The following is a 22,382-nucleotide window of genomic DNA, read 5'->3' as shown; positions in this document are numbered from 1 at the left end:
GTTTTTTTGATCCATAAACTCTGAGTAATAGATTTGATTTACATTATGCAATATAATTAAAGATGCGCATACATTGTACATAATGTATTGCTTACAGCAGTGAGTTTACAATGTTATTTTCTGTTAACAAGTGCAATTCTGAAAGATCTTGATGACAGTAGACAATTTAAGACAGTAAAATAATATAACAAATGATGTTTAGCATACCCTCTTCATCCTCAAAATACTTTGACATCTTGAGAAAAACTAAAATTCAGAGTTTAACAACTGATATGTTCTTAGATGTACTTGAAAATACAGCAAAACAGCTCAAATAAAAAAATCTGTTAAAAGTGCAAATACTGGGTTTCAAACCTCACTGTTTTCTTTTCACATGTGTAAAACCATATATATAATTTTAAGTGGTAAAATTGCACAATAATTACAATGATATTTGCCCAGTTGATCTATTCCAGCACCATCAGCGTCGACCCTCATTTAGTGCGTGAAACGTTGAGTATTCCTGGACTGCACATGATACCAAAACAATGTGTTAAATGCTGCATCCATCGAGAAGTGCAGATGCAATCTGGTGCACAATTTGAAATGAAATACATCCACAACAGACAAACCATTCATCCACACATGAGGAGAACAGCTGAACGAACATTACAGGACGTCACATTAAAACAAGAGCTTCTCCCTCTCTTTTTTTCTCTTTGTAATCATATCAAAAAGCATTTGTCGATGTCAAACGCATGAACACAGGACAAACATAATTCAACCGCAGAATAGTTTAGAAAGCAGCCTCAGAGACAAGTTTGAAAGAAATAGTATAGCATTTACAGTACACACATGAGCTCAGCATCAGAGAGAGGACATTTCATTATGCATTGTTCATGTAGCTTTTCTTTCCCGCGGGCCTGTAGAAAGAAAGTGAAATATGCTGGAAGCCAGTAGAAAATAAACCTCATAAAAATATTGTTATTGGTTCTCTATGCAAAGTGTTACTGTCAGTTCAAATGACGGGACTGTGAGTAAAGAGGCTGTTTTCAACAAGACTATTGTTGGCTCTGATGACATTTAGATCAAATAATTTGTGATGAAAAAACTGCTGGCCTCCATCTGTGCTCTCTTGATTCGCTTAGAAATAATCATCTATTAATCGCCGCTGTGCGTGTTTTAGACATGTGTACATCTGCTCAAGCAGCTGAGATCCCTTAAACTGCTGTGATTTCTCCAACTAGCCTTGTGTTGCTTCTTTCATTCCATATGTTTTCTTGGTTTTTTTGTTGCTACGTCGCCTCTCGTAACGACACGTTACCGTGCGAGGCTGCAGCTGCCCGTCATTGGCTGATCGCTCTCAGTACCTGTTCTGATGCTCAAAGTGCCAGCGATTAAAATCAATGTTGAAAGCCACGATGCTACCAGATGCCATGCCCGTGATCAGAGTCCTGGAAACACAGGAGACGACGTCAGGTTTAAAGCAGTTTAGGGTTTGCTGTACGTCTCTGTGTAGTAAAAGTGTACCTCTGATCATGTGACAGGTCCATGGCTCGGATGCCGGCGTCACAGCCAGGGTAGACGTACAGCTGCTTGAAGTCACAGGCCTGCCACACCTCCACCACCCCGTTATCTCCTCCAGTCACTAGATTCTGCCCATCACTGCTCAGGAGGACGGCCTGAGTGTGTGAAATCACATATCAAACATAGCTCATTCAAGGTACACTCACTGTGTAACTTTTTTTGTTCAAATTCAACAATTTCTATAATTATGAGTCAATACATCATCAATCCTTCTTCCAAAATGTGTTTTTGTCTTCTGATTCAATCTTATCATGTTGAAAAGTGGTTCAATAGAGGGTATGCGCATGACGTCACCGTCGGCCGAGTGAATGCGGTCACGCCCACAAGTGGCAAAAAGACTGAGCGGCAGCATTTGTTTTCAGCGTGAATGCCGTGAAAAACACACAAAACACATCTAAAACGGGAAAGAGCTTTGCGATTGACTGTACAACTAGATTTGACCAGAAAACTGAGGTACTGCCGTAACCAGGGTTTGAAAATTAGTGAGGTCCGGGGTGTTGTGTAAAGAATTTTGCTATAATAATGGTTTGGCCATTGGAACCACATTTCCCAATGGACATTAAGCTGTGACCCTTTTTTTTTATGGAATTTGGCATATATATATATATATATATATATATATACAGGGGTTAAATTTGGATTTAATTATGTGTGGGGTAGTCTCTCACTAGGGGGGTCCGAGGGTTTGCCCCCCCGGGATTTTTTGTGTGAAAAATAAACCAAAATGGCACTTTCTGGAGAGTTTTGTGCAAAGAAAAAGTAGGTCTAGCAAGTTCAACGCAATCTCACGACCAATTCGTCCGAATTTGACGAGTGATTAAAAGATGGCTAATTCGTACGAATTCGTACGACCTCATTCGTACGAATTTGTACGATTTGTCTAAACCCACGTGATGGGTAGGTTTAGGGGCGGGGTCAGGGTCATTCGTACGAATTCATACGAATTGGGCAACTCGTCAAATATGTACGTTTTAGCAAAAATCGTACTAATTCGTACGAGTGAGGTCGTACGAACTGTTACGAATTAGCCATCTTTTAATCACTCGTCAAATTCGGACGAAATTCACACAGATCAAACACAAATATGCTGACTGAATAGATTGCTAGTTGAGAAACACTGCTTTAATTAATGTTTTTATGATGGCTTTGTGAAAGGTTAACTAAACAGCATGAGCCGTCTTCCAGCTGGCCAGTAAGTTATTTGGCAAATTTCATTCTGTAGGCTAACATACAGATCTGTTTTATGCTATTGTTTTTGATAGTGTTATACATTTCTTACAGATAATCGATTGTCATTGCGTTTGTCTTACCGAATGTGGTAGCTTTATGCAATTACAGTTTGTCTATAAGCTTCTTTTTTTTAAAATGTATTAATGCCGACAGTTAAATGTTGCCAGATATTGCTACGAAAAACAAGCAAAACAAAATAATAATAATAATCCGAAATAAGTTCAAAGCTTGTGTTTTGGAAATAAGGTTAATATATCACTAAACCTTCCCACATTAATAACTTCCTAAAGTGTCACATTAAATCAGAAAAACAGGTGACTACTGCCACCTTTCTATTAGGTGGATCTGGCAACACGGAGGCTGCACCCGCGTTCACAACGCGCTCTCAAGCCCCGTTCAGTTCACTGCGCCAGCTTCTCGCAGCAACATGAATTGCAAACACTCATATGAGGTGGTTTAAACACTGCTAATTAATCATTCAGAGAGCTTGACATTTTATTTTTGAATGTAAAAAAAATGACCGAGGTCCGGACCTCGGTGACCTCATAGCTGGCTACGGCCATGACTGTATATTTTTAAAGACTGCAAAAAGCTACAGAACAGACTATATTCTGCATAATTGGATGTTTTTAAATAAACACTGACAAAAAACTATACAAGTTTTAGGGCTGGACGATACCCACATAGCAAAATTTGTCTGGCCCACCTCTGGGCCTCAACCTTGCTTCAATTCTGGCCCAGTTCTGGCTGGGTCCCCGGCCCAAAACTGGCCCAACACACTGACAACGGACTCAAACAACTTCCTCTGGCCCAGATGTGGCCCACACCCTGTAAAATGACTCTTATTAATTGATATGGCCCAGGTCTGGCCCAGGCACTGTAAAATGACTCTTATTTATTGATATGGCCCAGGTCTGGCCCAGGCACTGTAAGACGGATCTGGCTGAGAGTCGGCTGGGTCCCCGGGCCAGATGTGGCCCAGAAACTGGCAGACAGTGAAACACAAATTCAACCGTTTAAAAAGGGTTTTTATTATAAAATTAACAAATACACTTTAATACAAACGTATTAATGAACAAAATACACTTTATTAACATTTAACAACAAAACAATTTTAAACAAAATAATAAGTGAATTGTATTTATGATTAAAAGAAAAACATCATTCTCTTTCACACACAAACTCTCTTTCACTCTTTAACACTAAATAAATTCCTTTTGCAAATGTCAAGTCACCATTAAATATATAGCCAGCCATATACAGTAATGACTGTTTCAAAGCAGCTTTAAACAGGAAAATGATCAATGATGCAAACAGAGTTCAATTTGGCTGTAAAGCTGCTCTAAAAAGAAGATAGTGTCATTGTTCAGTTGAATTCAACTGTGTTTATTCAGTTCTGTTCAATAACTGTATAAAGTATATCAATTATAAAAAGAGTCCATTTTCATTAAGCAGCTCTGCAGAAAACAGTGATGTCATCGTCCAGCTCAGTTCAGTTCTCATATAATGGTGTCAATGCCGGCCGATCAGTAATATTAAGAATAAGTGTCCCCAACTAAGCAAGCCAGAGGTGACAGTGGCAAGAACCCAAACTCCATCATTGACAAAACGAAGAAAGAAAAACCAGGCTCAGTCGGGGGTCCAGTTCTCCTCTGGCCAAACAACGAACATGGTGTGTGTTAGGGTTCCAGGCTGCTTCACAAGTCAGATTGTGGATTGATATCATTCAGAGTATTTTATTCAGCTCCTTTTGCTTGAAGATTGGAAAATATTACACCAAGGTAAAAGAGTAGCAAAACTCGAGAGCATGTAGATGTGAATTTGAGAATTTGTACAATAAATATTTGTACTTGTACAATAAAATTTACACTCACAGCTCTAATGTAAAAACCTCCAATGTGAAAACCCTGTATTAGGCATTTGCAACTTCTCAAATCTGCCATTGCAATTGTTTTAATTGCCCCGCCTTTCTCTCATCGCCACTCAGTTTGCAAATGCACAAGTTAGTTACGCATCTAATATATTACGAAAATAGTTGCAAAGTCAATGCGTGAAGATTTGAAATAGCAATGGCAGATTTGAAAAGTTGCAAATGCCTAATTGAGGTTGTACTGCGAATGTGAATGAACGAATACAAGTTTTGTGTCTGTCATTGTATTTATGTGAATGGCATTTTACACATTTGTTACTTGTCTGCAGCTTCAAATTCAGAATACAGGTTTGTGACTATTGTCTGCGAGTGAAAATCTCAACATTCAACAGGTTTTCAAGTGCAAATAATTATTGTACAAGTTCTTAAATTCACATCTATGTTCTCCAGTTTTGCTCCTCCTTTACCTTCATAAGATCACGCCGGTGTCGGTAAGAGGGGAGTTGAAGCTGGCCGTTGGGTCTGTGTGGAGAACTGGTCTGTTTCTCGTGGATCTGATTCGATGACTGTGCCGAGGACTGCTGTGTCAACGAGGTCCTCACAGACGTTTGTTTCTAGGTCTTGTCTAGTTGTGATGTTCTCGTCTGGCATTTAGGCTGTTGTGGTCATCTTAGGGTGCAGGTCCACCATCTGGTCTGGATGCAGACTAGATCCGGCTGACAACAGTAGCCTAACCTTGGGATAAGAATGAGACAGAGAGACTAACATTAGCATAGATGCCATTCTTTTTACGATGTAACAAGTACATTTGGTGTAAGCTACCTTACCGGATGTGAATTATAGAAATGTGGGAGTGTGTTATGTTTATGCTAGGTTAAAGAGTTGTGTTTTTAATATAGATTTAAACTTATCTTGTGTCTGCCCCTGGATCTGCTGCCAGTTCATGGATCCCTCGATCTCCATTTCAGCAACATTAGCCATGAGAGGGTTTCTCTGAACTGCATCTTTTAAATAAAGGAATAGATATTGTGAAGTCAAAAAAATTCAATCTTAAGCATTAGTTTAAGCACATAGGTTAGACAAATGCTGTTGCCAGAGTTCACGCAGCAGTTTAAAATATTGGTAACACTTTATAAGGTCTCATTTGTTAAAATTAGGCTAGTTAATGTGTTAACTACAGTAACATTAACATTGACCAATACATTTGTTACAGTATTTATTCATCTTTGTTAACATTAGTTAATAAAAATACAACTGTTCACTTTTGATTTAATAATGTATTAGTAAATGTCAAAATGAAAATTAACTAAGATGAATAAATGCTTAAGTATTGTGCATTCTTAATCCATGTTAACTAATGTAGTTAACTTATATTAATGAATGAAACCTTATTGTAGCAGTGTTACCAAAATATCTGTAAAAAGTGTTGGTGTCAGATTCCAAACAGTGCGTTCAGATGAAACTTCAGTTTATGTTCGCTTAGTCATAGTAACGTTATCATGCCCACTGCAGTAAAAATGTTAAGAGAACTACCATTTTAATAACATTATACAGAGATATACGCTTTATTTTTCTTTCACTCTAAAGAGCTGCTCTAAAAGCAGATTACGTTACATTCAAAAACACAAGACGTGCCAATCAATGAATTAAGAAGCTGCACTTATTTTGCAGCTTCTTTTGTTTATCTATAACGCTTTTCCGTTTCGGAGTTCCCCACAGGAGTGTTAAAACCAAATAAATCGTATTTTTAATTTCAGATTATACACGTTGTCTCCGCGGGTGTAGCTGCTAACGTTAGTTGTACTGCAGCAACAGAGTGTAACGTCAGTTCGATTCACAAATAAATGACTCTTTCGCAAACATCTAGATATTAAACACTGTTTTTATCTTGACAATTTAAACATCAAACAACTCTAGAACAATAAATTAATTAAATTACTTACTCGTTTTTGCAGCTGAATGATTCCTGAATGATTCCTCTGGAAAATGTTGGTCTGCGTCTGCAGGATCTTCCTCAGGATTTAAATTAACCGCCAAAACCTTTTTTCAGGCGGCTGAGTTCTTTAATTCTAGTAGTGGCCCGAATGTGACAAAACTAACTCGGGCCGATGGTAAATACACACAGCTACACCGAGCATGGACCTGACACCAGTTGAACTGCTTTCAGCCGATATTGGCCCATACAGAAAAAGCCGTCAGTCAGCCAGATGTGTTATGCACAGTCGGCACGGATCTGGCCCATTATCTGTTCACCGATGCCGACAGTGAGCCGACACTGACGCATTTCAGCCGGAATCGGCCCAACTGTGCTTGCTATCTGGGTATGATGATATACAGTATAACATTAAAGGGACACCAGGCAGAAATCACGTTTTTGTCAAACAGTGACCCCTAGAGTCGCTGTGGAGAACGTATTTAACGTTAATGTCGTAAATACCACTCACGCAGAGCGTGACGTGTTACATAGAATACAATAGTAGCTACATTGTGTTTAATTTGTCGTTTAATGAGATCTAATATATGTTGTTAGTGGTGAGAATTTTCACGTGATTAAATACATAGATCCGACAATTATCCCCATGTACTTTAATGGTCCAGTGGCAGAACTTTTGCCAAGTGTGTCAGAGGTTCTGGGTTCTAATCCGTACTAGTAGTATAGTTTATTTTCCTCATCAAAACCGATTGTTTATTAGTGATTGTATATCAAGCATGGACAAGTTTTTTGTGCATTAGGTTTTGTGATTTCACCGTAACAAATTAGAGAGTCTCTCAGTTCCTGCAACGGATTGAGGCGCGCGTCCGTGTGAAGACTATGCGCGTCACAACAGAACACTGTATCCACGCCACTGATCGCAGTGGCAACAGTCTATGAGCAGCAAGCACTTTGGTCACTTGATTTCAAAAACAACACATTTCTGATCGCCTCTTATTAAACAAACGAACGAAATGAATGCTCTACTAGAGTTAACTGGAGATGTTTTATTTGTTTGTAATGGTACATCCGTGCCGCGAGATGTTTCAATGGGGACATTTCACACCTGCAAATTACGCCTATGGTCGACTCGTGTCCGACTCCTCGCTCGGTCAGTCTGCCGTTTCCTCTTTCTCTGTTCCTCCGACAATGCTTTCCTAGCTTTCTGCATCTTATATGCCGGCTCAGCCATGCCAATAGTGTGACAAACTCTCCATCCCTCTCTACATTGTTCCTGGATGGGGGTGTGTATGTGTGCAGTGCCGTAAAGGAATATGTTACATCGCGAGAGCTGATATCACGCGATACTTCCTGACGCGGCCCGCCGCACCAAAGTTGCAAGTGGGATTTTTCCGCTCACAGGCACCAGGGGGGGGCGAGACGGCCACCATTCAACCCGAAAGAAGTCATATAACCATTTCAATAACTCTGAAGCTGTTCAGTTAAGCTAAAAAAAAACTGCATAGAATCCCTTTAATGTAAGTGATCACTCGGATTTAGATCTATCTATATTGTATTTATATAAAACGTTTACAGGCAAATTTTTAATTTATTTCCCCGGCGTCGAAATCAGGCACATATAAATGTCAGGAAACACGATTCCTGGCTGCATGTCAATATCCATGGATCACTGGATCTTTGATAAGTTGTAAGGAACACTATATCGAGTCCAACTTTTAGTTTAAACTGATAATACTAGTTTGTTTTACTCGCGTTTTCGCAGTTTCCCCTATTAACTCCAGTCACGCAGCAGCTCTTTTGCCACTCAGTCCGGCTGAGGGGGGCGTGTTCCGGCGGGAAAGTGACGTTAATGCATTCCCTCTATTGACCAGAATTCACTTTCAGAATTCATCTTTTTCCTCAACAAACGGTAATGCGACTTCTGCCATATGGCATTACTAGACCAATGGGGCTTTGCTATAGAGAGAATGCATTGACGCCACTTTCCCGCCGGAACACGGCTCCCTCAGCCGGACTGAGTGGCAAAAGAGCTGCTGCGTGACTGGAGTTAATAGGGGAAACTGCGAAAACGCCAGTAAAACAAACGATTATTGGTTTAAACTAAAGGTTGGACTCGATGTAGTGTTCCTTAAGCCGCCTTTCCACTGCACACGACATTCGCATACGATTGTCGCATTTCGCCCCCTAGTGGCAGTCGCACGGAACTTTGAAATTGGTCGTGACTCGTGAAGCAACCGTTACCATCGGCTATTCACAATGGTAAAATTAATGATGAATGTAATGAATGTAATGCATGGATGAATATATCCACACAAAACAAATGACCCTCAATACATCTACAATAAAAACAATAGATTTTACAGAGCTAATCAATATAAATATTGATTTAATAATTATAAAATATTTTTTCTGCCATAATTATTAATAACCGACATTTTACAGAAACAGAATAACATTAAATAGTTGAAATATTGGTAATTCTAGCCTCACGCTCATAGTCGCATACGGTTTAGCCGCAGAAGTTCAGATATTTCAACGGATCCAAAGCTCAAATCGGATACGAATTTTCCGCATACGCATATGATCGGAACTCCCCGCAGCTCCCGTACGACTCTCCATTGGAAATGAATGACTTCCTGTCCAACGGCTGTCGTTTGTCGTGTGCAGTGGAAAGGCGGCTTTACAACTTACCAAAGATCCAGTGATCCATGGATATCGAAATACAGCCAGGATTTATTTCTCAGGTTTCCTGAGATTTATGTGTGCCTGATTTCGACGCCGGGGAAATACATAAAGCAAATTTGCCTCTGAACGCTTTATATAAATTCATCGGTTAGGTCTAAATCCATTTGATCACTTATATCAATGTTTTATAGATCGTCATATCGTCCAGCCTTAAAACTTGTCTAGTTTTTTTGTCAGTGTTTATTTAAAAAACGTCCAATTATGCAGAATATACCATGGTAAATATTTCATTGATGAGTTGTCAATACAATATATATAGTGTATGATTTTCCCCCTAAATTCAGCGTACTGACACAAAATGATAACTGCAAATCCACCTTTCGCTGCCTGGAGTCCAGTTGTTTCTATGATTTGCAGCGATACATTTGCTTCCCTGTTCTGTAGCTTACGGCAGTCTGTAAAAATACACCTCTATAGAAATCTAAATGGTTCTTTTTACACTGGCATGTTTAGTATCAATGTAACCAGACCATCATGTGTATGATAAAGCAAAGAGCTGAGAACATACACGTGTGGAGTCGTTGATCTCCATCTGGGCCAGCAGTTTGCCGTTGATGCTGAAGTTGCAGAACTGGCCCCTGTCGTAGTAGATGATGCAGTGGCCCTCACTGGACACGGAGATCAGGCGGGGAAGCACACAGCTATCAGGGCCCTCCAGAGCCCTCAGAAGGTCCCCAGTGATGGTGTGGACCAGACACGGCCCCTCTGACAAACACACGTGTCTGATGAGTGACGCTCTTGTGGCATTACACACCGCCTCATATTATTTCATATCCCACAATGCTCTTCTCACTCACCCTTTGCTCCACTGATTACAATTCCCAGCTCAGCACACACTGACACACACACCACCTCATAGTCATGACCGGTCAGAACCGCACGGGGAGCTGGGTAATCACCTGCGAATGAGCACAGGAAACACACATTAGAATTCAAATGAAGATGAAAAACATTAGCAGTGGAAACGCACAGCAGTAAACTGAAATATAACACTAATGGAGTCGACGCATGCAGCAGATCCATGAGTCAAAGACCACGGGTTACAATTAAACACAATTTTAGGATTTTGAAATATCAAATTTAAAGTAAATACATGAAAAATAGAAATAGAAAAAAAAGAAGTGTTCTTACAGGTGAGGAGATTTTGTCTTTAGGATTTTGAAATATAAAATTTAAATGATAGTAACAACAATTAATAATAGTAGTAGTAATAATAGATTACAAAAATAAACTGAATTATAAATGCAGTATTCATAGGCCTCTAGTTTTAGGCCTAATAACATCTGGCAAAAGGACTACCGATGAAAACAAGCCTTCGGGCTAATTTGGGTACATTTACATTCATGAATGTTGATTAATCTACACTGTCCCTGTTCTACATAAATAAAATGAATAAAAAAACATAGGATTTAGGACAAAAAATAGGATTTAGAAATCATATTAAAAAAAAATTAATAACAACAATACTACTACTACTAATAGATTACTAAAAATAAGCAAATCATAAATACATAAAAAATAAATTAAATAAATAGAAGCATTAGATTTTGAAATATAAAATTAAAAAATGATAATAATAATGATGGTTAAGGAGAGACCCCTGATATGACTGTAAAGTGCTTTGGGTGTATAGTAGTACATAGTAAAGAGCTATATAAATGCCTCATTTCATTTCAAGAATAAGATTGAATACATACAAAAATACTATTTAAATTATGATAATACTAATAACAATAAAACTTAAATTAAATTATAAATCGATTAATAAAAGTAAATAAAAATAGAAGCACCTTCTCTAGATCCTGATGTACACATCATTAAAATGATTTATTAAACTGCTACTGGATTAGTTTTAGCCGATTTTTACAGTGCATATGACCAAAACCAATGAATCTGATTGTGTCTGGAAGGTAATTCCAGTCACAACACTACACAAGTCCACAAACACGATATAACCGATGTGAGGAAACCACAATAAAGCAGGTCAGATGCCCTAGAGAACATCTGCTTAAGGAGGCGTCCCCCCAAATGATCACCGGCAGTGGCCCAACAGCCTCTGGACCCCATACATTGTCAAATGATGGATGAGGGGGAGGGAAGAGGTGATATGAGGTCATTTAAAGACACCTGTGGTACGTCAGCACCGGCTGGTCAGCGGCCATGAAAGGACTCATTTTGGAAAAAGTGGAAAAACTCATTTCAATTCTGCCCAAGATGTGATATAAACGGTGTGGAATACATCCTCATCCCTATCACATCTAAATTTTCCTTGTTATAAGATCCACTGCCTCAATTTCCAAAGCAGTTCATTTGAGAAATAACGGGTAGAATCATTAAAGTGCTCGCCCTCTTGGGTCTGTACCCATCACGCTTGAACACACTTATATTTGTACACACTGCAGTGAGTTAGAGAAGCAATTCAACCGTAAGGAACCCGGGGCCAGTGGTGTAATTAGCTTGATTTGTGCAGTGAGGAAGCAAAACAGTCATTATTAGCCGGGGGGATCAACATTATGTTTCTGGACGGATTAAACATTGCTTTTGGAGAAGGTGTGCGTGTTTCAGTGGTTTAAAAAGGATTAGTTCATCCAAAATTCTGTCATCCTTTACTTCATTGTGCGTACAGTATGTAATCCAAAACACATTCGACTCCCTTCTTTGGCACACAAAAGGAGAAATTGAAATAATGTAATGGACACACATCTCCTTGCTATTACACTGAATGGGAAATTAAGCTTTCAAGCATCAAAAAGGCTGCAAAAGCACCACAAAAGTTCCAAATAATAGAGGCTTTTTTTGCTATTATCTGCAACTTTTGTGGTGCTTTTGCAGCCTTTTTGTTGCTTGAAAGCTTCTCACATACTAGATTATAAGTCAAATATATTATTCAATAGCATTGAGTGATGAACAAACCCAAACTCGACCATTTTTCTTCAGGATTCTTTCATCAATCTTAACATTATAAATGTCTTTGCCACTTTTGATCAGTTTAATACGGAGCCCCAAAAGGGAAGAAAAATGAGATGGAGGAAAAAATATTTGTCAATACTTTTGCGTTCTCTTGCAAAAGAAACTGTGCTCCCTCTTAGAAACTTTTGCGTTCCACATCGAAATTTTGAGTTTGCTCGCAAAGAGCATAAAAGGTTTTGCGGGTGAATGCAAAGTTTCTCAGGGGAACGCAAAACGTTTTGCAAGCAAACTCAAAGTTTTTGGTTGCAAACACATTTGTTCATGACTCCTTACTTGAATGCGGCAATCAAAATGTCAAGATTTTCAGTAAATAAAAAATAATTCTGGTCGAGCTTCAGAAGACTTCTGGACTACTTTTATAATGCTTCAATGTCCTTTATGAACCCTGAAAGCCTCAGTAATGATTCATTGCAATTGCATGGTAAAAGCAACAAATACACTTCTCCGCAGAAGACAGAAAATCTATATTTTTGGAACGATATGTATGACTTTAAATTACACTGAGTCTATGATCATTTCTTTAATAAATGATAAAATCTTGACGTTAAAGGTGCTCTATGTAACTTTTCTACTAAAATGAATCCTTTTTTTATTGCCTGTGTGTGAAGGGGTTGTAATCACACATTAAAATGATTCACTTGTCGAGTTTTGCTATTACCTCTGAAGGCCAGTATTCCTATTTCTATGTGAAGTCTCCGGGTCGGATTTACCGCGAAATCCAACGGATGTGACGTGCATGCGCGCTCCCGAGCCTCTCTCCTTATATACAGTCTATTGTAGACGGTCAGGGAGTTACGTCCGGGTAAAGGCGCACGTTTTTCGGCTTATATCTCAGTCAAACTTTGATCAATATTCCCAAGACTCTAATCGTTCGTAGTGCTGGACGGGGGCTTTCGAACGAGCCCACCCCCGAGGTCCAACTCGCCCTGCTCCCCGAGTTATAGCCGTTCGAAATCGGGGGTCCCAGCGAACGGCGATCCGGTAGGGGGCATCCCCGAGGCCCGCCACTCTAGCGTTCGGGCAAGGGTTCCCCTGGGACCTCCTCCCCCGAATTTGAGCTCTCAGGGTCTTTGCGTTCCAGAGATACGAGCGATTTTCTTCTGAGATCGTGACGTCACCGGCGTCCGCAATTTTGCAGCGCGCCCGATGGTTTTCTGCTAATATCTCCACGAAAACACCACCAAAAACTATGGAACTTATATGGTTCTTTTCAGCTCGACTAGATGGTCCCAACGAGCTCGGTGCTCGCCGAATCCGTCTAGAATTCGCCGAGATATTTGCGTAATAGACGGTATTGTCTATGAGTTCGAGCACGAGCGCTCTTGTAAAATTTGGTTGCAATCTGAAACATCACCACTAGACGCCGCTAAAAGTTACATAGAGCACCTTTAAGTGGCCACATAGTATGGTCTAATTGGTGTATTGTATAATGTGCAGGCAGAGGGATTTCTAAAACAAAGCTTATAATATTGTACAGGGAGAACTCACGGCTACAGGTTCATCCCATTAAATGCCTGAGATCTTTTCAATTTTTAATTAACACTAAGTTCATTACCTTCCACATAATTAAGACGCATGCCACTACTTTGCATGCAGAACACCGTTAAATGAACCCAGGAATCGATAGAGTGACCGATCCAAATGCAGATGTTTTATTAAAGTTGGCGAACAATCAAAGGTTCCTCAGTCCTTGATCAATGCGGTCCCGTGTTCACAGAGGTCTCCACAGGGGCCCGTCTGGCAGCTGTCAGTGATCTGGGTGGGAACGTGTGTCACGACTGGATCCCTCGGGAGATCCCAGATCACCTTCACCACAAAAGATTTAATCAGTCCGCACCCGGGCCCTTCGAAACCCTCGCGCTAAACCCCAGCAGTACAGCAACACAATTAAGAGGTGTAAATTGGAGAACGGCTGCTGGGGTCGTGAAGCACCGGGGCCTTGATTGAGCCGGACGGGATTTTAATCATTGCACATTTAAGACACACTTCAGCTTTCACGGGCAACTGTGAAATCAATTTCTACACCACGTCGGAGTGCCGCGGGGGCTGGTACTCGGATATCTGCTGAATATTCATGGAAGTTCCTGTCCCGACTGAGAAACAGATGAAAAGAAAAAAGAAGTGCAGTGTGGAGATGCTTGATGAAGCACAGCTGAACTTATCATTGACACAAAAACACACTGATGAGGGTTTGTTTTTCTTTACTTCATGCTACACTGATATCGTCTTAACAACCTCAAAGAATTCTGGCTAGAAGTTTTTTAGAATGTTTAATGAGGGAAAAATTATTCTGCATTCCACTTTAGATCACCAGAGGATTATGGAGACACGTTCGTGTAACTGTGGAAGTTTTGCCTCAGGTCCTTCTACAAACACTGTTATATACTGTAGCTTACAAATGCAGAGAATCAAAAAAGAAAAATACATTTTTGAAATTCACCACTAGAGGGCACTGTTCATTTCCTAAAGGACATGCTCAAAACATTTATCCATTAGATGCCATTTTAAAAATCACTGCTCTACAAACATCATTCCGAACTAGATTTTTTTTTTTACATGTAATGAAATGTAAATATTAATAATGACATAGTATGAATTATTAATATTAATATCAATTATTATTAAGCTGTTCAAAAAAATAATTACATACAAATAGTGTTCACTAGTATTACTCAGAAATGACTCTGTAATCACACTATCATATTGCATATGACATAATAATGCCAGATTGTGTACCGTGGGCTTGATAAAGTTACCATTGTTAGGTTTATTCCTCATTAAATATATAAATAGTTCTTTGTTCATAATTCCCACCAGTTTTAAGCACACAGACCATTAGTCGCCTTTGTGAGGGCGCACAGTGAGCAGTTGTGTGTGAATATCATGGGAGTTTTGTTTCCTGTGCACTGAAAACAGGAGCGAGGCTGTACCTCGCTAATTGGAGGCAGTCGAGCCGAAATCCTTAATTAACTGTCTGAGCATCACTGAAGTTAATTAGAGAACAAGTTCTGCTAAACCACAGCTCATGACATGTGCAGAAGACAATACATCTAATACAACCCAATGGTGCAAATGCACAGATTTCTTACAAAACACATACAAAAGCAAGCTCAGACGTGCAGGCTTGTTTTCTTGTTAACGTGTTTGCACCTCGTTACAAAAAAAACAAAGCTTTCTGGTTTCAGTTTCAGTAGTGAGGAAACCTGGAACAATTATGAGCTGTAATGCATTCATTAGTGATGCAATTATAGCTTTTGTTACTACAGTGATTAAAAAAATAATAATAATATATTGGCCAGAATATGAGCTTTTATAATCTCCTCTATAATTAATGTATCATCTAATATTAATGTCTCTTGTTGGATGATTGTATAATGTAGTATGCTTAATATTGATGTAATTGTGCTTAGGTTCAGCTGTTACTCACTGTTGTTAGGGTTGTCTCCTATGATATGGTGCCGCCCACTCCAGTACCAGAGCAGCAGAGTGGCATCTCTGGATCCCGACACAATGTAGCAGTCGCCTCCGATGTAAGACTCGGAGCGTGCCAGACATGTGACCACGTCCCAGTGACCGAACACTATCTGAGTGAGCTTGCCTGCAAACAAACACACGGACAATTCAAAGCACAAATATGTTGGTCAGACCATTACACATATTGTCCATTTATTTCAATGTAATGAAAGTGAATGAAGACTGAGGATGCCTGCAAAATTACAAAGAAGAACCATAAAAGTATCACAGAATTGCACTATAAGAGTCGTCTAATAACATTTCATGAGAGTTCTTGAGAGAAATACATTTTTTGTCATGACAACTCTGGTGTATGGCATGGTAATGTTGATATGTTTGGTCTTGGAGGAATAGATCTGCTACTCTGCTGCTGCTGTTGGTTATTGCTGCTGCTGCTGCAGAGTAAGTACGGGACTTGCTACTGCCAATACATACATACATACACGAGTCACGACACGCTGCTGTGAGCAAGTAAGACACGCTGCTGCTGTACAAGATAACACACATGAATTACCTGTAGCAGATCTATACAGGTGGAGCTGGGGAAGGAGGAGAGTTTCTGAAAGCGCTGCACTGCTATAGCAAATGCTAACCAAGTATTTGAATGCCGAGCAGCGAGCTCATTGGCTACTGATACAGCAGGAACCAATCAGCTGTGCCCTATAGAGAATGATGTGATTGCAATAAGATTGAGATAAGGACCTATCAGCCTGCACCATCTAGAGTTTCATGACAGAGCTTTGTATCTGTAAACAAATAATAATTATTTTTTTCTGATCTTTTTAATGAATCAGTTGACTCAGTTCACATAACTGATCTACAAAATGATTCATTCACAAATCAGAGTTCAACTCACTGACTCGGCTACTGAAGGGGAAGATAAACAGTAAATAACGACTTAAGTTTGACACAAAGCCATCATATGGCTTCAGAAGTATACAGTACAAACTATGGACTACTTTCAGTATACTTTTATTTAAAGTGAGTAAATGATGACAAAAAGTTACATATTGGGTGAACTATTACCTTAATGTCCAATGAGCGTCTCTTACCTGTGTCTGACGAGTAAACGCGGAAGCTCTTGTCCCAGAAACCACACACCAGGATGTAGCGGTTATCTGCCGTCACCACAAAACACTGAGTGTTGATCTGAATGCTCTGGTCAACCAGGTCAGTGATTTGTCGCTTGTTTGTGCCCAAATTGTTCGCTGGAATAGACGTTTACAGAGTTTTGAAATCATACGATTAATATATATATATATATATATATATATATATATATATATATATATATATATATATATATATATATATATATATATATATATATATATATATATATATTTATATACCGTATATAAAAGTCTAGTTTATTACAATCTTCAAGAGATTCAATTCACACTACACTGGGGTCGGTACAATGTTTTTATAAGTCTCTTATGCTCACCCAGGCTGCATTTATTTGATCAATAATTATGTAAAAATAGTAATATTGTGGAATACTATAAGGATTCAAAATAACTGTTTTATATTTTAAAAAGTAATTTATTCCTGTGATGACGAAACAGAATTATCAACAGCCATTACTCCGGTGATTCATTGCAATCTTTTTTAGGATTCTTTGATGAAAGTAAAGTTTAAAAGTATATCATTTATTTTAAATAGAAATTTCCATTGTGTGACAGTTGTGCTAAAAAATAAAGATGGCATCTGAAAGTTGCGGTTGGTGGTCAGTTTGTGTGTAAGTGTACGTTTTCCACTTCTGATGTCATTTCTAGCGAGGAATTACTATTGTAGTCATTAAATATTTGCTAAGTTGTCACCAGTTCTCTCTATTTTGCTGTGGATCATTAAACATCTACGTTGCCTCAAAAGTCTGTCCGAATTCAGTTTCATAATGTGCCTTTGTGCGCAAACGCTGCCTATAAAGTCATTGCCTGATAAAGCAGCGAGGCAAAGAGTCTGCTGCAAGCTTTCGGTAGCAGACACTATATAACTAACATGTTGAAAAAAGGACTGTTTTCTAACAAGTCTTCCAAACACACCCCACATCTGCTATTGGTTTGGAGAAACAGAGAGTCCCACCCCAATCTCATGGTATTGTTGAATCAATTTTGCTGTGTTGATTTAGTTGGGATACTCATCAAAACAGAGCAATGTTTTTAAAGCACCACAGGGACACTTTTCAGGGAAATAAACCTACTGTTTGAATTGATCTCTTAATTTAGTTAAGGTTGGGACCGAATAAAGTATTTAACAACAAAACAATTCAAACCCACCAATCAGCGAGTCCATCTCAATGGGGAGATGATGGGCCTGCTCTAGTGAATATCCTGGAGCTCCTCGAAGACCTGTCTCACACACACAGAGACAGTAAAAAAAGTAAAAAACACATTGATCAGTATCTTCACTCCCATTATTTTCAAACACACACACACACACACACACACACACACACACACACACACAGCTTTGTTTTTGTGATATATGAGGACATTCCATAGGCGTAATGACTTTTATACTGGACAAACTGTATATTCTATCCCCCTACACTGCCCCTATCCCTAAACCTACCCATCACAGGAGACATGCTGCATTTTTACATTTAAAAAAAAACATTGTTTTTTATGTTTTTTAAGCTATTTGAAATATGAGGACTCATGCAATGTCCTCATATATCACGTGTAAGTTGTAATACCAGTGTAATATGCATGTCATTATACACATTTGTGTCCTCATATATCACAAAAACAAACACACACACACACACACACACACACACACACACACACACACACACACACAGTTGGGTTTCATGTTTTATGGGGACTTTCCATAGACATTGATTTTTATACTGTAAAATCTGTATAATCTATCCCCTTACACTAACCCTACCACTAAACAAAAAGTTTCTGCATTTTTATATTTTAAAAAATACATCACTCGGTATGATTTATAAGCTGTTTTCCACATGGGGACCACAAAAAAGGCCACACAAAGACAAGTATTTCAGAGATTGCCATCTTTGTGGGGACATTTTGTCACCATTATGTTGGGTTTACCAAAAAAAAAAAAAAAAAAAGTTATTCCTTTGTATTTTGTACAAAAAGTATTTTGTCTCGTTTTCCAGTACAAATATCTAAACATTCTTAAACCAAGATACATTTACTTGAGAAGCACAATTATTTTGTTGACTTTATGCTTAAAAAAATATCTGCCAATGGGTTAAGAAAAATAAATTTAATTTAAAGGGAAAACGTATTTATTTTTCGCCATTGCCAGACTTGTCACAATCAAGTCCACTCCCTGACCCCATCCCATTTATGAAGACCCACCAGCCAGATCTCCATGGTGCTTATTGATTTCTCCCCCTGTCCTGTGTCAGACGGGCCAGAGCTATAGCACCCCTGAGGCAGGCCTACAAGGCAGTGATCGCCATTTTGAGCTCAACGTGGTGGCTTTATTATTTTGGGGGACCCACACACACACACACACACACGTCCGGAGAGGGTTGGTCCTGCAGCTGCAGCCATTAGTAGTGTGAGAGAGCGAGGTTGCCACATTTGGTCCTGACATCACTATGTGTTGCCGTGACAGCTGGGGAGGTGTGAGGCGAAAGGAGAGGCCGTGATAGGCTAATTTAGCCAGTCGCCACAGCGCCTGACCTCTGACCTGCAGGTGAGGGGGGCTCCGGGGGAACGGCTAGTTGGGTAATGTTGTTCACACATGGCCAAGTGGTAACATGTGGAGTTAATCTGGGTTTTTGTTTGGGTGTGAGTGTGTTTTTTAGGTGAAATTAAGCCACTAGCTGGTTAGTTAGTATATACTGTAGTATGCACAAAGATTGGCACTCACCCACTGTGTTGTGCCAGCGGTTGACGGCGAAGAGCCGGCTGCAGGTGATGGTGACGACGGCGGGGAGGGTCAGGTGGGGCAGCGTGTTGGCGGCCACATGAGTGACGGGAGAGTTGGAGGGAAACTTCAGCACCATGATGACATCCTGCTGCATCTGATCCTTAAACATCAGCGGACTCTGCGGAAGGAAACACTGTTGAACAGAGAAAGCAAAGGAACAGAAGGATGGAAAAGAGGGAGGGAAGGGAGAGATAGATGAGGAGAGGTTGTTAGCGAAGAGGAAAGTGGTCAAAAAAAGAGTTGGAACACAGAGGAAAGACTGTGTGGTAGTTTAGGAGGAGAGTCATGGAGAAGGGGCCTTTAAAGGAGTAAGTTGAGGCAAATATTCATATATATTTATGTATTTATTTGATTATAATACAGTAAAAAATAGTAACAATGTGAAATAATGATTTTCTATTTTACTATATTTTAAAATGTAATTTATTCCTGTGATGTCAAAGCTGTATATTCAGCATCATTACTCCAGTCTTCAGTGTCACACGATCCTTCAGAAATCATTCTAATATGCTGATTTGCTGCTCAAAAAACATTTATTATTATCAATGTTGAAAACAGTTGAGCTGCTTAATATTTTTGTAGAAAATTCTTTGATGAATGGAAAGTTCTAAAGAACAGCCTTTATTTTAAATAAAATAATTGTGTAACAATGTAAAAGCGTTTACAGTCACTTTTGATCAAAATATACAACATAGTATATACAACACACACACACACACACTTTAAATAGACGTCACAGTGATGTAAATGTGCTATCATGGGGGAATTTGTGGGTTTTACTCAAACTCAATTGACGATTAAAACTTAAAGCATTAGGCTGCACACATTTACTTTGGAATATAAACAAGCACTAATTATAAATTTAGTATTGACAGCATTACAACATTCACTTTGTAAACTTCAGTGTGATTGTTATGACAGATGCTTGATTGAGATAGGAATGAGTATTCAGGTGTGAGGACTCAAAAGGCCAGTAGGGAGCACTGTTCTCCCGACACAACTATCTTCTGCGGCTCTGTGATGGAGCTGTGTGCTCCTGTAAGAATGCCAGGTCTGTTTGACATGTATTTGTGTTAGGGACGTGGAAGTAGCAGCACTTGATTTTAGTGCAAGTAAGGTCCAAACTCCAAATTGGTTAAAGCCTACAGTTTCAAAGAGAAAATTGACAAAAATGCTCAGGCACCACTGAAACACCACTCCTGCGGTATAGCTGATTAAATATCAAGACACAATAGCTGTCATTTGAGGGTGTCTTATCATCAGCTGGACATGTTAATAAAACCATCAGTGTTGAGGAAGCTACTGAAGCCAAACTACAGCTAAATTACAAGCTAATAAAGTTTTATGAAGTAACTGCCTCACACACATGCGCACGGGCGCACGCACGCACGCACACACACAATTTTATATCAAATAGGAATAGGACTAATAATAATAATATTAATACTAATGGTATGTGTGTGTGTGTGTGTGTGTATACTTTTTATTCAAATGATTTAATTGTATATAATATAATTTATAATTTATTATAAATCTACTACAATGAACCATATTTTGAACTAGTAGAAACAGTAGCTTTTAATGGATGGAATATGTAACTTTTTTTAATGGTTCCATTATGGATTCATGAACCAACCAAATGAACCATTTCACTAGAAAAAATCGGCCCTCCTGCACCAATGGGAGTGGAAAGTGTGAGTGATCTACTGACGACACGCATATTAAAGAACACAAACACAGCCGGATCATTTCCATAATGTCCAATACAATCTACCCAGAGCAGCGCAAATTAGCGTCTGGTGTTAAATAATGGTGCAAATACCAGTAAATTGACTAGCGCAAACCTTAGTAAATTAAGTTGCATGATTCATTTCAATTCTTTCCTCCCATAAATGTTCAGTTTGAAAGGGAAACTCCGACAAATGCATAATGCAATAAGGTCAGCCGCAAAAATAACCCTGTCCACACCTTTTCAGCGCTAATTTTTCACTGCGTGTTTTTAGTAAAACATGACAGTAGTTTGCGCTGGAGCAAGCCGTTAGTAAATCTGGCCCTAAGTGTTTTGTCCCTAGAAAAAGTAGATTATTTCACTGGGAAAATACATTATATTGAAAACATGCAGTTAAATGAATACATTTTAAATGTAGTTAAACTAGTATTGTCACAATATTTAGTGACTTCACACAACAGCAGATTGTTCTGAACTACACCATGACTGCAGAAGTTGTGGGCATATGGAGGTGAGACTGCTGTGTTGGGTGTTGGGGAGCGGTCCGAAGGTCAGGCGTCACTGCCCTTGTTCCATATAATAACTTCCCTACTGCCGGGCAGGAAAAAAAAACACAACAAACATGCACACACTGATTTTATCACACACACACACGCTGTTCTCACCAGGTGCATGGCGGAGCTACGGGGAGGATGTGGCTCGATGAGCAACTGAGATGGCGTCTGTCCAACACTTTGGATCTGAGCCTCGGTGGCCTGCAGCAAAAGAGAGAGAAAGATACAGAGGAAAGGATAGATGGAGAGAGGGAGAGAGAAAGAGAGAGAGAGAGAGAGCAGGCTGTCAGTATCGATACGCATCAAAGTGATGGGTCAATGCGTTACTTGACAATGCAAGCAAATCCAGCCTTGCCT

The 22,382-nt window shown here is 39.3% G+C and overlaps 1 protein-coding gene across 12 annotated transcripts in view; it reads right to left on the bottom strand.

The window, feature by feature from the left end:
- Window positions 1-299: 299 nt before the first annotated feature.
- Window positions 300-22,382, bottom strand: part of nbeab (neurobeachin b) — a 334,783-nt gene continuing 312,700 nt past the window's right edge. For 5 of the 12 annotated variants that reach the window (XM_056271940.1, XM_056271945.1, XM_056271946.1 and 2 more), the window contains 9 exons: window positions 22,137-22,226; window positions 19,683-19,875; window positions 18,107-18,178; window positions 16,880-17,035; window positions 15,742-15,912; window positions 10,142-10,243; window positions 9,853-10,049; window positions 1,510-1,661; window positions 300-1,433 (listed from right to left, as the gene is read on the bottom strand). In XM_056271940.1, coding sequence (XP_056127915.1) covers window positions 1,343-1,433; window positions 1,510-1,661; window positions 9,853-10,049; window positions 10,142-10,243; window positions 15,742-15,912; window positions 16,880-17,035; window positions 18,107-18,178; window positions 19,683-19,875; window positions 22,137-22,226 — 1,224 coding nt within the window. In that variant the 3' untranslated portion in view covers window positions 300-1,342. The remainder of the gene's footprint in view (window positions 1,434-1,509; window positions 1,662-9,852; window positions 10,050-10,141; window positions 10,244-15,741; window positions 15,913-16,879; window positions 17,036-18,106; window positions 18,179-19,682; window positions 19,876-22,136; window positions 22,227-22,382) is intronic. The other 7 variants (XM_056271937.1, XM_056271943.1, XM_056271941.1 and 4 more) reach the window with 3 other exon arrangements.

The sequence above is a fragment of the Rhinichthys klamathensis genome, unplaced genomic scaffold, assembly GCF_029890125.1.
Source record: "Rhinichthys klamathensis goyatoka isolate OS25496 unplaced genomic scaffold, OSU_Roscu_1.1 h1tg000329l_1, whole genome shotgun sequence".
Classification (NCBI taxonomy): domain Eukaryota; kingdom Metazoa; phylum Chordata; class Actinopteri; order Cypriniformes; family Leuciscidae; genus Rhinichthys; species Rhinichthys klamathensis.
The sequence above is the reverse complement of the archived record's forward strand: the minus strand, read 5'-3'. Positions and strand labels throughout refer to the sequence as shown.